Source organism: Zootoca vivipara, chromosome 12 (assembly GCF_963506605.1).
Source record: "Zootoca vivipara chromosome 12, rZooViv1.1, whole genome shotgun sequence".
NCBI classification, from domain to species: domain Eukaryota; kingdom Metazoa; phylum Chordata; class Lepidosauria; order Squamata; family Lacertidae; genus Zootoca; species Zootoca vivipara.
Window position 1 is genome coordinate 6,517,718 of NC_083287.1, and position 17,116 is coordinate 6,534,833.

The following is a 17,116-nucleotide window of genomic DNA, read 5'->3' on the forward strand; positions in this document are numbered from 1 at the left end:
CCTCTTTTGTTGACCACCAGCGTTACGCTTTCCATTTTTAAGTTCGGAATAGAGTGGTTGCTTTGGAAGACAATCATCAGGCATTGCACAACATGACCAGTCCAGTGAAGTTGATGTTGAAGAATCATTGCTTCAACACTGGTGATCTTTGTTTCTTCCAGTACACTGATATTAGTGCACCTGTCTTCCCAAGTGATGTGTAAAAATTTTTGGAGACACCGTTGATGGAATCTTTCAAGGAGTTGGAGATGACGTTTATAAGTGGTCCATGTTTCACAAGCATATAGTAAGGTTGGTAGTACAATAGCTTTGTAAACAAGTCTTTTGGTTTCCCTGCGAATGTCCCAGTCCTCAAACACTCTGCACTTCAATCGGGAGAAAGCCGCACTCGCAGAGCTCAGGCGATGCTGGATTTCGGCATCAATGTTGGCCCTTGTGGAAAGGTAACTGCCTAGGTAGGAGAAGTGATCAACATTTTCCAACGTTACACCACTGAATTGGATTCGTGGCGCTGCAGAGGGGTTATTTTGTACTTGTAGGTGCGGCACTTTGGTTTTTTGGATGTTGAGTGATAGGCCAAGCTTTTCATAAGCTTCTGCAAAGATATTTAGGATGGTTTGGAGGTCATCCTTTGAGCGTGCGCACACTATGTTGTCATCAGCATACTGAAGCTCTATGATGGAAGTTACGGTAATTTTACTTTTTGCTTTCAGCCTGCTCAGATTGAAGAGCTTTCCATCTGTTCGATATATGATTTCTATTCCGGTGGGTAGTTTACCGTTGACAAAGTGTAGGATCATGGAATGAAAATAATGAATAGAGTTGGGGCAATAACACAACCCTGTTTAACACCTGATCCCACTGTGAATGGTTCACTTTGAGAGCCATTGTTATCTGCAATTGTTGCTGCCATATTATCATGGAGGAGCCAAATTATGTTTACAAATTTATCTGGGCAGCCAATTTTCAGAAGGACAGTCCACAGGGCATTACGATTTACAGTGTCGAAAGCCTTAGTCAGATCAATAAACGCCATATACAGGGGGTTGGTTTTGCTCTCTGCATTTTTCTTGAAGCTCTTGAGCAGTGAAAATCACGTCCACTGTCCCCCTTGAAGGCCAAAAACCATTTTGGGATTCAGGAAGGGTCACCTCGGATATTGTTACCACGGTTTGCTAAGATCCTTGCAAGAATTTTGCCGGCCGCAACTAATAGAGAGATGCCTCGATAGTTTCCACAATCAGTTCTGTCACCTTTTTTAAAGAGATTGATAATTTTGGCATCCCTAAAGTCTGCTGGGATTTCTCTTTCCCAGATTTTTTCGATGAGCTTGTGAAGTTGTTGTGTAAGTTCAATTCCGCCCACTTTGAAGATTTCGGCAGGTATCCCATCAGATCCACTGGCTTTGCTGTTTTTCATTTAGTTAATAGCTGTACACAACTCTCCCAGATTTGGAGATACTGCAAGCTCATCTCTAACTTGTTTTTGCAGAATTTGTGAGAGGACCTCAGCAGCTACAGGGGAGTTGCGGTTAAGGAGATGTTGGTAATGTTCTTTCTAGCGCAGTGCAATAGCTTCTGTATCTTTTAGAAGTGTGTTACCGTCTGCTGAGCGTAGGGGGCATATGCCATGATTTATAGGCCCATAGATGGTCTTCCATTCTGAAGGAAATCAGCCCTGAGTGCTCACTGGAAGGACAGATCCTGAAGCTGAGGCTCCAATACTTTGGCCACCTCATGAGAAGAGAAGACTCCCTGGAAAAGACCCTGGTGTTGGGAAAGATGGAGGGCACAAGGAGAAGGGGACGACAGAGGATGAGGTGGTTGGACAGTGTTCTCGAAGCTACAAACATGAGTCTGACCAAACTGCGGGAGGCAGTGGAAGACAGGAGTGCCTGGCGTGCTCTGATCCATGGGGTCACGAAGAGTCGGACACGACTAAACGACTAAACAACAACAACAACAACATGGTCTTTGTGGCTTTAAAGAAACTCTGTGTATCATGAGTGTAGGCTAATTGCTGGATCGTTTGAGCTTTTTTTTTTTTATCCACCAGGTGTTTTTTAGTTCTCTGGTTTGAACCTCAGCCTTAGCGCTGACATAGGTTTTTCCCTTAGTGGCAGTTTCTATCTCTTTGCCAGATCTGAAAGGCCTTCCTTTTCTTGTCAATCATGCGTTCAATCTCACTGCCATTCTCATCAAACCAGTCCTGGTGTTTCTTGGTTTGATATCCAATAGTTTGTCCAGAGGCTGCAATAATGGATGTTTTTAGCTTGGTCCAGTGTTCCTCAAGGTTATCAGGGAATTCTGAAAGCAGTTGGTCCTTAAGAAGCAATCCTGCTTAATGGGATCTTGAAGGGCTTGAATGTTCATTTTGCGCCTTGGTTTCCTTCCTTGAAGCCTGTGTTGAGGTATAATCTTGATAGCCATCGTGGAGCGTATTAGTTGGTGATCTGTCTAGCAGTCGTCATAGCTCTGGTAAGGAGCACATCACGGCAATCTTTAGCATGGACAATAACATAGTCTAAGAGGTGCCAGTGGTTTGACTGAGGATGCCTCCATGAAGTTTTAAATTTATTTTTCTGTCGAAAGAGTGTGTTGGTAATAACAAGGTTGTGTGCTGCACATATTGTCAAAAGTAAGATTCTGTTCTGGTTGCTGTTGATATCTCCTTCTTTCCCAATAGTCCCAGGCCACAGATCGAAATCTTGCCCAACTCTTGCATTAAAATCACCCAGGAGGATAATTTTATCTTCCTTAGGTGTCTCTGATAGGACAGTATCCAGCTGAGAGTAAAAATTTTCTTTAATGTCTTCATCGGCATCCAGTGTTGGTGCATTAAGCGCTTATAATAGTAGACTGTTGGTTTTTGGAGAGCTTTATTAGAAGGGTTGAGAATCACTCATTAGTGCCGGTAGGGACTTCTGACAGGAACTTCACAAGGTCGTTTTTGATAGCGAAGCCTACCCTATGTATTCGATGTTCTTGTTCAGATAGACCTTTCCAGAAGAATGTGTAGCCTCCTTTTTCTTCCTTCAGTTGTCCCTCGCCTGCTCTTCGAGTCTCTTGAAGCGCTGCAATATCGATGTTAAAACGCCGCAGCTCTCTTGCAACGATGGTCGGAAATGACTGTTCCGGTTTGCAATCTATTTTTGGAAGCCGAACGTCCGATGTGGCTTCCACAGCTTCCGATTGGAGCTTCAGGAAAGCCCTCCTGGTTCCCTCTCCTTCCCCCTCAGAAGACTCCTCATCTTGGAGGAGCCCCTGATCCCCTCACAGGGGCAGGGTGAGGAGGAGGCCGGGTGCTTAGCAGGGGAGGAAGGGGCCCTGGCAGAAGGGCCCCCACAGAGCCTTCCCTTTCCCCTAGGGCAGTCGGGTCAGAGGGTGCCTCAAGGTCTCAACCCCTTTCTTCAGGCCCATGTACACCCTCTCAGACAGGGGGTCCCAGGGGGGTGGGCTCCCTTGGGAGCCACTGCCCCTCCCACTTCAGCAGCATTTGGGGTGCAAGCACCCCTGGGTGACCCATGTAGGGCAGCCACTTGGCCCTCTCCTTCCACCTTCGTGAGACATCTTCACCTCAGTCAATGCCTCCTTTGGAAGACGAGGTGGTTGACAATGAGGAGGTGGGGCCCACAGCACCTCCCACCCGACCTGCCCATTGCTGAGATACATCCGACATCATGGATCCCAATTTTCCCCAACAGGAGAAGCAAACGCTGTTACTTAGCGTGATAAGTTCCTTCTCTGTAGGCAGAATTGGGATCTGGCTATCGGATACTGAATCTCGGAGGGTTGCCCAGAGGACAAGGAGACTTTTGGTCCAGGGGCCTCCTATTTTTCCTTCCCTTCTTGGCCCCTATCAGGATTGTTTCCCTTTTCCCATTCACCTGGGCTAGTTCAAGGGGCCAGTAGGAACCTTTCCTTTCATGCAGTGAACAAGAGGGGCATGTTCCTTTGAAATCACTGTGTTCCTCTCCTTTTTTAATTTTTTTTATTAAATATCTTTATTGTACAAAAAATAATACAAAAATGATGCATCTACATACAAACATACCAGACCGTACATCACACAAAGAATGGACAAAGATTAATACATACACATACATACCTTACCCATACACAATGCACACATACGTAAAGAACTAATATTTATAATGTATTCAATTTTTTCCTTCTAAGTTTAAAATCCATAGGAACATATCTATCCTTCAAGATGGGAAAAGAAAGGTTTAGAAAGAAAAGAATAAGGAAAGGAGATTGATTATAGGGAAAAGTAAAAAAGAAAAAGAAAAAGGAAGAAGAGAAAAAGAAAAGAGAAAAGAAAGACGAGAAAGAAAAAGAAAGACAAAGCTTTGTTGACTGACTCTCTTAATTTTTGAATTTCCTGGTGGATCATCTCCCAAAATGTTTTAATTTTGGGGCATGACCACCACAATCTGGCTTCTCCTCAGACCGTATAAATCTTTTGCCTTTTTTACTGTGTTCCTCTCCTGATCCTTAGCTGTTCTTGTGTGACTGTACAGTTACTTGCTTAAGCACGGGTTGAACTGGAGCAAGGGGCTCGTCTCTCCCCCTCAAGTATCCTCAAAGTTTTTTAGAGACTTCCTGCCAGAGGTGAGATGGGCAGAGACAAACCCACACCATGGATCCTCCCCTACAGAGAAGGAACTAATCACGCTAAATACCAATGTTTACTTTTCTCCTCCCAGGAAAACATTCATCGGTTATCGGGCGTATGTTCACTTCCTTTTCTGAAGCAGCTGTGTGAGAAAATCCAATTGTATGTATTATTTTCTTTTTTTAAAAAAAAAAATCTTTATGCTACCCATTGATTAAAATATATTTTTAGTTTACTGCAGAAGGTACATATTGCTCAGCAGCCCAGGACGGGGACACACACACACACACAACGCCCACTTCTCAAACAGCATAACTCCTCCCCTTTATCTCACAGAAAGGAGATATAATCGGCTGGATAATGTTGGTGCCACAAGAGCCCTTTGAACATAATTCATAGCTATATTGTCATTTGTTCTCCATGTGCTGATGTTAATGCACTTTTAAATCTTGCTGCCCGTGTTGGTTTTGTGACTCAGTTCCTAGAAGGCCTAGAAGCTGGAAATGTGTTAATAGCCACGTAGCACACAGGTTATGAAAACAAACAAACATGTGTGCTGGTGCTTCTTGAAAATGTGACTGTAGGGTAAGATTTATGCAAAATTTGTGTAATGTCACATTTCGTGAAAACGTCACTGACTCCCTGTATATCAAAGATGCTTATTCCAGCACTGCGAAAGAGTAACTGAAATTATCAAGGATGGATGCAATAAATATACTGTAGTGTGAGTTAGAGGCAATGTCTGGGTACCTTATAGTGGGGACGACCAGCCCTCTTTCCATTGAGGGCCACATTATTTTGGGGGTAGTCTCTCAGGGGCCACTTGGCAATTGTAGGTGGAGCCAAAGTCAAAGAGAGGCCAAGAGTATTATCCAGAAATGGAAATCACAGGAGATTCCTTCAATTACAGAGTGGCAAACGAAGGTATTGGAGTATATGGAAATGGCCAAATTAACCCATAGCGTTCAGGACCAGGACAATGAGAAATTTCGGTTAGAATGGAGTAAATTTATTCATTACGCTAAGGACAATTACAAGGGAATGAAATCGCTAGCGGTAATGGCATAACTCCTACATTGCTGAGATTGTAATTAAGTTAGATAATACGAGAAAGGATTGAAATAGTTTACCATTTGGTGGGAGGAAGGAAGTCGCAATGTATTGGATTTATGTTGTATAGATGCATTATTGTATTCTTGCTTAATTGAATTGAATAAAAATTTATATATAGTGGGGATGACCAGCCCTCTTTACATTGAGGGCCACATTATTTTGGGGGTAGTCTCTCAGGGGCCACTTGGCAATTGTAGGTGGAGCCAGAGTTAAAGAGAGGCAAAAGTATTATTCAGAATCATTTTCATCCTGCTTCAATTTTCACTTTTGGAAATTGGATTAGAATTTCCAATCTTGTGTCAGTCTATTCAGAAGTAAGTCCCACTGCATTTGATGGGGTTACTCTCAAACACTGGCGGAGGAAAGGAGGGCGGGGGGAGTGCATCGCCCCCGGCACCATCGGGGAGGGGGGGGTACCACCGCGGCTGCCCCGACGCGCGACGCGCACCCCCACTGCGTGCCATGCCCCTGGGACACACGCCAGCCACGCCCCCCGCCTGCTCTCCGCCCCCGGTGCCGGAGCATGCAGCTTCGCCACTGCTCTCAAATAAGGGTTAAGGGGGGTGAATTACAAGAACAGTCCAATATAGATACTGTTCTGGAAAGCAAATGAAATTAATTCTTTTCTGACTTTAGTGTGCTAGACACACACTATATGGCAGGAACCAGCCAATTAATTATCAGACAACTGAATGGGGTTCTTTCCCCAAGACGTAAGCCGGAAAGATGTTTATTCAAAAATCATCCATTCATTTTTATCCAGTAACATACTGTCCATTCCAGTTGTTCTGAAGCTGCACTAGCAGGAGGGGGGAAATGGTTTCAAATGTAAAAAAAGAAGAAGGGGTGTGTATGTCTGTGTGTGTGTGTGTGGAGTGAACAGAGAGGAAGGCACACTGATGGTATGCTAGAATTGGGGCAGCTTCAAGAGGCATCAGAGGCTGCATAAAATGAAGTTGGGGCTGCATGTGGCTCCTGGGCCTCAAGTTGCCCACCTGTGCCTTGTAGAAAGAAAAGGGGAAGCAGGACTAAAGGAAATTATTGATTCTAATAACTCAGAGAACCTGGCAGCACAGATATATATTTTTTAATCTTTTAACTAACACCATGTGGTTTATGTCTTCTCCTTACTACATTGTTTATGACTCTTGCTCTTGATTTTAACAGAGTAAGGAGGAAAGCTAACGGACCAAAGAAAAAACCCCAAACAAAATCTCATTTTAAACTAGCGTTTTAGTCTCAGATACAGATTTACAGGCACCATCATTAGATCAATTTGTGTTTGATCTACAGCATAAAATCTGTGATACTAAATCCCAGGGCCTGAGAGTGAAAATCGTCCAAATAGAAAGTAAAAGAAGCTCCCACTTGTGATAATAAAAGAATATAGCTTTGAAGCAGGTTCTAAGGAAAAGTTAGGGGTTTTTTTTTCTTAAAAGCATATTTTAAGCCAAGACTTGGGTACCTTTCTGAAAATCGTCCGTCCCCCCCAACCTCCAGGAGTTAGGCTAATTTCATACTCTAGAACAGGACCGGAAGACCTTTGGCCGTTCAGATATTGCTGAAATATAACTCCCATCATTGCTAGCAAGCATGGCCATTGGTCAGGGGTGGCAGGCAGGACTAGTAACTTAAGGCTGCCATACATCCGGGTTTATTGGACTGACAAAATGGATTTTAATTTGGACCATATGTCCATACTAGGGCTGGGCCGATGTATCATCCAAAACCAGTTTGAAGTCCATATTGTGATACAGTACTGGTTTCATAATTTTTGACCTGGCAATATATCGCGAATCATTTTGTGTGTGTGTGTGTGTGTGCATGCGCACGCACACGTGCTATGCAAAAATCACAATGTGGGAAAAACCGTGAAGCCAGCCAGTGCCTCTACATAGCTCCATCCTTTTTCAGACTGTGATACAGTCAAACCTCTTCTAACGTCCGCCGCCGCTTGCGTCCATTTCGCCCAACATCCGCGGCAATCCCGGAAGTAAACGGCAGGTTTGCCAGCGTTCACACATGCGCAGGAGCGGCCGTTTGTGTATGCGCAGGAATGGGCAATCGCTGCCCACACCTGCGCACAACAGCGCCTCTCTCAGCAACTCGTTTTGACCTCCGGACGGACCTCCGGAATGGATTCTGGTCGCAGGTAGAGGTTCCACTGTATATCAGTATATCACAATGTCTAGCTGGTGGGGACGCAGGTGGCACTGTGGGTTAAACCACAGAGCCTAGGGCTTGCCGATCGGAAGGTCGGCGGTTCGAATCCCCGCAATGGGGTGAGCTCCCATTGCTCGGTCCCAGCTCCTGCCAACCTAGCAGTTTGAAGGCACGTCAAAGTGCAAGTAGATAAATAGGTACCGCTACAGCGGGAAGGTAAACGGCGTTTCCGTGTGCTTCTCTGGTTCGCCAGAAGTGGCTTAGTCACGCTGGCCACATGACCTGGAAGCTGTACGCTGGCTCCCTCGGCCAATCATGTGAGATGAGCGCCGCAACCCCAGAGTCGGTCAGGGGTCCCTTTACCTTTTACCTAGCTGGTGATATAGCAAACCAGGTATCACCCAGTCCATACCTACGAGCTGTTCTCCATCCAGAGACACTCTGCTGCCATCCAGAAAGTGACTTTCTCATGAGCTAGGGCCTATGCTTATATGGAACTCCACAGTTACAGTGCCAAGGATGAAGGAAAGCAAGAACAAACTATCTGTATTCCATACATGTAAGGTAGCTCTGACCGCCACTCTGCTTGGATAAGCTATGTGAAATTCACGTGTGCAAATGTCGATCAACAGAGGCTGATGTGCACAAAGACCGCCAACCAAATTGCTCCAGATACAGTACATGTAAATGTTATCCTGGTGCTCACAATGACAAATGTGCTTAGTTTAATATCAACTCCTAGTCCAAAGAATGAAAACTGTTTTTTTTTAGTTCTTTTCCATATACAGTGGTACCTCTACTTATGAATTTAATGCGTTCCGAACACACATTTGTGAGTCGAAAAAAATTGTCGAATCCCATTGGGAGAAAAAATTCGTAAGTAGAGGCAACCCTATGTAAAATTCGTAAGTAGAAAAAAATCCTATCTAAACCGCATCCAAGATGGCGGGTGGAGCTCCGTTCGTAAGTAGAAACATTCGTAAGTAGAGTTACCACTGTATAGTAACTGTTATGTCGTGAGTGCGATTTCAGCTCTTCGTGAAGTCAGCTCTGAATAGCGATTCAGCATACTAGCAAAAAACTGCTAGGAGTCAAGTATAACAAGAACAGTCTTCTTTATTGCAGTAGGAATCTTGGCTCCTTTTATACCAGGGCCCCCAAACTACGGCCCCCGGGCCGGATGCGGCCCAATCGGCCTCCCAATCCGGCCCGCGACAACCCCCGCCGCCCGCTGCTGCCGCCCGCTCTTACGGCGTGCGGCGCGGCGACGATCTTAACAATCGGCTAAAAATCGCCGAAAATCCTTTGTGCGCATGCGTATGGGCCTCTCCCGACCCAGAAGAGGTCATTTCCGATGCACTTCCGGGTCGGGGGAGGCCCATACGCATGCACACAAGCGATTTTCGGCGATTTTTTCCCACCCGTGTGCGTGTGCGCATGCGCACGGGCGCGCACTCCCCCGCCCTCCGGCCCACTGCGCGGTAAGTCTGGGGACCCCTGTTTTATACTCTTAGGAGCAGGGGTTGGGGAAAGGATACATTTAGATTTTGGCAGGACCCTATCAGATCCAAATTGTGCTAACAAGTTAACCAATAGCAACTGTCACCGCACCCATTTGAATTGCCCTGGAGCGGGAAAGGTAGTTACAGAACTTAACAGTGAGATTCATGTACACAAATTAAACCAATACATAACAGTAACAATTGCTTGCAGAATAGGTGTGTGTCATAGCTGCCAAGTACCCCGTTTTCGCCGGGAAACCCCCGTTTTTACTTACCTTTTCCCAGTGGTCCCCCGTATCACTTCGTCTCCCGTTTTTCTCCGTTATTTTCTCCTGCCGGCGGCCATTTTTTTTCTTTCCGATTTGCCCTTCTATGGGCACCAAAAATGGCCGCCGCCGGCTTCAAAAGTCACATCTACGCATGTCCGGAAGTGCATAGACGTGACTTCCGGTGTCGGCGACGGCCATTTTTTGTGCCCATAGATGGGCAGAGTGACACCGGAAGTTGCGTCAACGCACTTCCTGACATGCGTACAAGCGACTTTTTAAGCCAGCGGCGGCCATTTTTGGTGCCCATAGAAGGGCAAAGCGACACCGGAAGTTGCGTTGACGCAACGTCCGGTGTCACACAGCTGCCAGTCCCAGATTCTGCAGTCCGGGACTTGGAAGGTAAGGTGTGTGTATGTTAGAGCTGGTAATGGTGCAGAAGCGATAAGCTGAACTCTTTATAGCACTGTTTGCAAAAAGAAAAGAAAAATGTTTGTGGGTGTTGTGTTTATCCTTACAGACTTATCCGTAGTAAATTACCTTTTGAAGACCTTGATGGAGATAAATTTAGTCTTTATCCGGTAAGTAAAGTCATATGCTTGCAGCAAGATTCTCACAATAGTCCCTTCTAGCGTCTATAAAACCCATCACCTTGTAAAGTAGTAGTCCAAGACTGTGGGGTACTCTCTATTATTTTGAAATACTGTTTCCTTTATGGTGAAGAAAAATAATTATTCCTTTTATATTCTTTCTGGAGGCCTGGCCATGGAAATACATTGCCCAAAGAGTGTCGTGTTTATTGAATTATTAATAAAACATGAAGCAAACTTATATGAAAAAGTATGAAAATTGTCAGGGTGTCTTATTTCTGCATGAAAATAAGCAGTGTGTCTTTTTTTTTATTAAAAAAAGGCAGCTGGGAGAGTTGGTTTATGAATGTCTCTCCCCCTTCTGTAGTTAGATTTTTATTTTAGATGTTTAATAGTTGGCTGGAAGGGGGCGGAATTCCAATGCTACACTTTTCTTCATTTCTCTTCCTGCTTAGACCTTAAGAGGATATCACTGGAGAGGTAGAGACTGTGACGATGTCCAGGCCTCTGTGTATCCTGGCAGACGGTAATTTGGATGGTTTAAATTCTTCTCTCTTGTTAGGACAAATCACTTCTTTAGATATTATAGTATAGTATTATAGTATAGTATTTAGATATTATAGTATAGCTTCTGTTACCCCCAATAGTCTGCCCGGACACTGAGGTCCAGCACCGAGGGCCCTCTGGCGGTTCCCTCGTTGCGAGAAGCCAAGTTGCAGGGAACTAGGCAGAGGGCCTTCTCGGTGGTGGCGCCTACCCTGTGGAACGCCCTCCCAACAGATGTAAAAAAGGAAAACAACTACCAGACTTTTAGAAGACATCTGAAGGCAGCCCTGTTCAGGGAGGCTTTTAATGTTTAATAGATTGTTGTGTTTTATTCTTTTGTTGGAAGTCGCCCAGAGTGGCTGGGGAGACCCGGCCAGATGGGCGGGGTATAAATATATTATTGTTGTTGTTGTTGTTGTTGTTGTTGTTGTTGTTGTTGTTGTTAGTGTGTGGGACTCCCCAAAGGCGAATGGTTTGCCCATGAGAGGGTCTGCATGATAAAATGTATGTGGGAACTGGTGCAGAGCGGATTTAGATAGTCAGGATAGCCGCAGAGCCGAAACATAGTTTATGCATATCCTGAATTGCTATCTATTTATTTTGATAAAGTATTTTATTTATTTAAAAAAAACATTTTAATGCTGCTGTCACAGTGGCCGGAGTGGACTACTTCAGAGTAACGACGCTACGCAGCTCTGCATTTTATTCTTTTATTGGTGCTGCGTATTTACAGTGCTCAAGTCATTGCTATTTACACGGAGCGATGTTGTCAGTCGGTTTCAGAACCTCCTAATGGCTTTTGGCGCGTCTTTCTCCAACACAAAAGCTTTGGCAGACCCATCCTCTTGCCCCTCCTCTTCCTGCGTAATTCTGGAGTTGGGGGGATGGGTCTTCCCCCCTTACTTGCCCCTTCCTGTCCCACCTGGGACCCTGGCTCCTCTACCTTGCCTGAGCCTCGGACACGACTTCCTGCTTCCCCACTGGAATCGGAACTCTCCCTGCTTTCCCCTTTGCTCGGGGACGGGCTTGAACTCAGGAGGGGAGGGACTTCGCGATATCCCCTGTCCCTCACATCCACCCCCCTCCCAAGCTCTCCTTCACCCCTCCCCAGGCCCCCCCCATGTGTCGGTGACGACTGGAAGCCTAAAAACTCGGTGCTCTCCGAGCCCGTTGGTGTGAACACCTCCCCCCAGTCCTGCGAGCCCCCCCCTTCCGCCTGGGAGGACGGGAATCCCAAAAAGTCCGTGGCGTCAGAGCTGGTGGGGGTAAAAATGTTTTGCCAATCTGCTCCTTCCTCTGACTGGGTGGATCTTGGCGACACCCATACCTCATCCTCTGGTTCCTCAAACTCCGCTTCCCAGCGCCATGGTGAGCTGTTCTCCCGTGCCTCCTCCTCCTCCCCCTCCCTTTCCATGTGCCAGGGCTTGGGTCTGTGGGGAAAGAGGGCGTGAAATTCTTCCACCAAGAATTCCTCCTGTATCTGAGTGGCGGGAACCCATTCATTCTGGGACGGTGGAGCATCCTCCCATGCCATGAGGTACTCCAGGCCCCCCACCCCCCACCTTGAATCCAGGATGGCCGTGGCCTCATTGAGTTGCTCCCTGCCTTCCCTCTCCCCCCCTCCCTCGGGGGTTTGTTCGCTGTCTCTGAGCCTGCTGCTTTCCCTGTACGGCGACAGCAGCGATCTATGAAACACTGGATGCACCCTCATGTCCTCTGGCAGTGCCAGCCTGTATGCCACCGGGTTGACCTGTTGCGTGACCGTGAAGGGGCCCAGCCATTTGGGTGCCAGCTTTTTGCACCTCCCTCTGGTGGGAAGGCCCTCCGAGGACAACCACACCTTGTCCCCCACCCTGATGACCTCCCCTTGTCGCCTGTGGCGATCTGCCCCCTTTTTGTACGCTTCCTTGGCCCTCTCCAAGTGTTCTCTGAGCTGCTGGTGCACCGTCTCCAGTTCCTCTGCCCAATCCTCAGCCTGTGGGCCCTCCTCCTCCTCCTCCCTCTCCCTCTCTGGGAAAGATCTGAGGTCGCGCCCGTAATTGGCCTTAAAGGGCGACACCCCTGTGGAGACGTGCACTGCATTGTTGTAGGCAAATTCTGCTAGTGGCAAGCGATCCACCCAGTCCGTTTGCCGCTGGCTGACGTAGCATCTCAGGTACTGCTGCAGAATGGCGTTGACCCTCTCCGCTTGTCCGTTGGTCTGCGGGTGTCTAGCCGTCGACAAGCTGACCTCCACCTGCAGGAGGTTCATGAGCCGCCGCCAGAACCTGGAAACAAATTGGCGGCCACGATCCGAAATAACCCTTAAAGGTAATCCATGCAGTCTGAAAATGTGATCAACAAACAGTTTGGCTGTCTCTTCTGCCGAGACTGCCCTGGCACACGGTATAAAGTGACACATTTTGGACATGAGGTCCACCACCACCAACACTGCAGTCTTACCCCTGGACGAAGGCAGATCTGTGATGAAGTCCATGGACACCACTTCCCACGGCCTGTGTGGTGTGGCTAAGGGCTCCAGCAACCCTGGTGGCGCTGCTCTGACCACCTTCGCCCGCTGGCAGGTGGTACAGCCCCTTACATAGTCTCGAACATCTTCCCTCACCCCTGGCCACCAGAAGTGTCTCATGACTAGGTGAGTGGTCTTGTCCCTTCCAAAATGCCCCGCTGTAGGGTTGTCGTGCATCTGCTTGAGGACCGTACGTCGAAGCTGGGTGGTGGGTAGGTACAGCGCACCCTTGTAGAAAAGCAGCCCTCTGCGTTCTGCAAAGTCTTTTGCCTGCTCCCTCCCCCCTCTCAGTTCTCTGAAGATGCGGTTGGCAAATTCATCCGCTGCCGTCAGTGCTGTGAGTTCTGCCTCGCTCACCACTGCTGCTCCGCAGGACCATGCCGACGGGGGGAAAATGTGCCTTGGGGCTGGTGGCGCCTCCTCCTCCATGTACTCTGGCTTGCGGGAGAGGGCATCCGCCCTGACATTCTGCTCTCCTGGGATGTAGTGTATGGAGAAGTTGAAGTTCGAGAAGAACTCCGCCCACCGTATCTGCCGCTGGTTGAGCACCCTGGCAGTTCTCCAGAACTCCAGGTTCTTGTGGTCTGTGCACACCTGGATGGGGTGCTTGGCGCCCACCAGGAAGTGTCTCCAGTGCTGGAACGCCGCGTGGATCGCAAGAAGTTCCCGATCAAAAACTGTGTAGTTTCGCTCGGGCTGGGTCAACTTCCTGGAGAAGAAGGCACAGGGTCTCCACTCTCTGTTGGCGTCCAGTTGCAACAAAATGGCGCCCACAGCCTTATCAGAAGCATCTGTTTCAATGCGTAGGGGCGCGTCCTGAACCACGTGGAACAGGTTCTGGTCTGAGGCGAACACCCTCTTGAGGCTTTCGAACGCTGCTTGCGCCTCTGGTGTCCACCTGAACTTCTGCTTGCCTCTCAGGCAGTCAGTGATGGGAGCCGTAACTCGAGAGAAGTTCTTGATGAACTTCCTGTAGAAGTTGGCAAAGCCTAGTAGGCGTTGGGCATCTTTGCGCGTCCTGGGGCTGTGCCCGTCCAGGATGGTCTGCACCTTGTCCTTGTCCATTGCCAGCCCCTTGTCTGACAGCTTGTAGCCCAGGAAGTCCACCTCCTTGGTGTGAAACTTGCACTTCTCCAGCTTCACATACAGGTGGTTCTCCTTCAGGCGCTGTAACACCTCCCTGACGTCCTTCACGTGCTGCACTGGGTCGTTGGAGTAAATAAGGATGTCATCCAGAAAGACCAAGCATTTCCTGAAGAGTAGGGACCCCAGGACGTGGTGCATGAAGGCCTGGAAGCATGCTGAGCCCCCTTGCAACCCGAAGGGCATCACCAGATATTCAAAAGAGCCCAGAGGCGTGAACATCGTGGTTTTCCACTCATCGCCTTCCCGGATCCTGATCAAGTTGTACGCCCCCCTCAGGTCTAGCTTGGTGAAAATCTTGCCTCTGCGTGCCGCTGTCAGGAGATCATCCACTCTGGGCATGGGGAAAGCCACTGGCTCTGTCACCGAATTCAGCCGTCTAAAATCCACCACAAGACGGCGCTGTTGCGTGTCTTTCTTGTCCACCCAGAAGACCGGGCTGCCCCCTGCTGCCTTGCTTTCTCTGATGAACCCCCGCTTGAGGTTCTTGTCGATAAAAGCGCGCAGATCCTCCAGTTCCTGGTCTGACATGGCGTACAGCTTGGCTGGGGGTATAGTTGCCCCAGGCACCAGGTTGATCTGGCAGTCAAAAGGCCTGTGTGGGGGCAGGTGGTCGGACTCCGCTTCACTGAAGACCTCCTGCAGGTCCCAGTATGGTTTGGGTATCGCCTCACCCCCTTTGACGTGCATGGTGGCCACCGTGGCTATCGGAGGCCCCTCCCCTGGTTGGTGCTGCATGCAATGTTCCAGGCAAAAGTCCGATCCAAAAGTGATGCATCTCTGATGCCAACTTATGGAGGGGTCGTGGCGCGCCAGCCAGCTCATGCCCAAAACGATTGGGGGGTCTGAGATGGTGGTGACGTTGAATGCCAGTGTCTCTGAGTGCCTTCCAACCGTCATTCTCATGGGGGGGGTTTGATGAGTGATGGCCCCTCCCAGCAGCTCTCTGCCGTCAATGGTTGCCACGTGCAGAGGAAAATCCAGCTGCAGAAGCTGGATCTGGTGCTCTTCTGCAAAGTTTCTCGAGAAGAAGTTGGCTGAGGCACCACTGTCAATTAGGGCGAGGACCGTCAATGGATAGCCATTTGGGAGCGTGAGCGTCACTTCTAGAACCACTCCTGCTCTGGGAGGGGTGGGCTGGCTCTGCTCCTCTCTGTGCGGGTGGGTGGGCTGGGGCTGTTGTCTGCTGACTGTGCCTGGCTGCCGCCCCTTGTCTCCTGCAGCCAGGCTTTCCCGTTTCCCTGCTGTGGTGCTGCGTCAGTGGGGGAGGGCACAACCGTTCCCGCCTTTCCTTGCCACTCCCTGCGATGTGGGCAGTCTCTGACGAGATGCTGGGGGGAGTTGCAGAGAAAGCAATTCCCACCCCTTCCCTCCTTGCGTCTTGGCGCCGCTGGGGTTTGAAAAGCCCGCGCGCGCGCGCTATCAATCTGCATGGGTTCCTGGTCCTGACTGGCCCCAGGCGTGGCTTGAAAGGGTTGTTGAGGGAGTGGCTTCTCCTGCGACCGTGGGAACCAAGCCCGCTTTGCGCGCGTTGCTTGCTTGTCGCTCCATCTGGATTCCTGCCTCACCCCCACCGCCAGAGCCGCTTTGCTCAGTTGATCCATATTACTGGGCTTTGGACCTCTCGAGAGCTCATCCTTCACCTCCTCATGCAACCCCAAGTAAAACGCCGCTTGCATTGGGGCAGACTCCAGATCCCACCCCAATCTGTGCACCAGCATGGTGAATTTCGCCCAATACGCGCGAACTGTCATATTTCCTTGGCGTAAATTATGAAGTTCCTCCTTAGTCTGGTCCATATGACTATCGGACGAATACATCGTTTTCAAACCTTCTAGAAATAGTTTGACATTCTTCATGCAAGGATTCCTTGTTGCAATTAACGGTCTTAGCCACTCCCTGGCCGCCCCTGTAAGGTGCTCCACAATAAACGCTACTCTGTGCTCATCATCAGGGAACTCATCGTGGTGCAGCTCAAGAGCATACACAATCTCAGTCTCAAAGCCCTGAAACTCCTTCGGGTCTCCATTGAACTTGCTTACTAGGGTCCCGGCTCTCCTTCCTGGCAGCACTTGGACTTGGGGTGCCCCTCCCGCCTTGTTTTTCTCTGCATCCAGCTTGTTTTGGAGGTCTACCGCCACCGCCCTTAAATGCTGCTCTTTTTCCTGGAGCTCTCTCACCTGTTCCGCAAGTTGTAGCCGGTCGTCCTGGACCTTCTTAGTCTCCTCTTTAGCTGCCTTCAATTCTCCCTGCGCCTGCAGCGACAGCTGTTGCAGTTCTAGCTGGGCTTGCTCAGCGATCTGCCGCCACTTCTCCGCCTCTGACACGCTCATCCCGGCAACTCCAAAGTAGCCCAAAAAGGATTAGGAGGTTGCTGTCACAGTGGCCGGAGTGGACTACTTCAGAGTAACGACGCTACGCAGCTCTGCATTTTATTCTTTTATTGGTGCTGCGTATTTACAGTGCTCAAGTCATTGCTATTTACACGGAGCGATGTTGTCAGTCGGTTTCAGAACCTCCTAATGGCTTTTGGCGCGTCTTTCTCCAACACAAAAGCTTTGGCAGACCCATCCTCTTGCCCCTCCTCTTCCTGCGTAATTCTGGAGTTGGGGGGATGGGTCTTCCCCCCTTACTTGCCCCTTCCTGTCCCACCTGGGACCCTGGCTC

At 48.8% G+C, this 17,116-nt stretch overlaps 1 protein-coding gene across 1 annotated transcript in view; it reads left to right on the plus strand.

The window, feature by feature from the left end:
* AOAH (acyloxyacyl hydrolase) overlaps window positions 1-17,116 on the plus strand; it is a 105,536-nt gene that overhangs the window by 41,371 nt on the left and 47,049 nt on the right. The window contains exons 7-9 of the mRNA XM_035129543.2: window positions 4,709-4,779; window positions 10,182-10,242; window positions 10,707-10,777. Coding sequence (XP_034985434.2) covers window positions 4,709-4,779; window positions 10,182-10,242; window positions 10,707-10,777 — 203 coding nt within the window. The remainder of the gene's footprint in view (window positions 1-4,708; window positions 4,780-10,181; window positions 10,243-10,706; window positions 10,778-17,116) is intronic.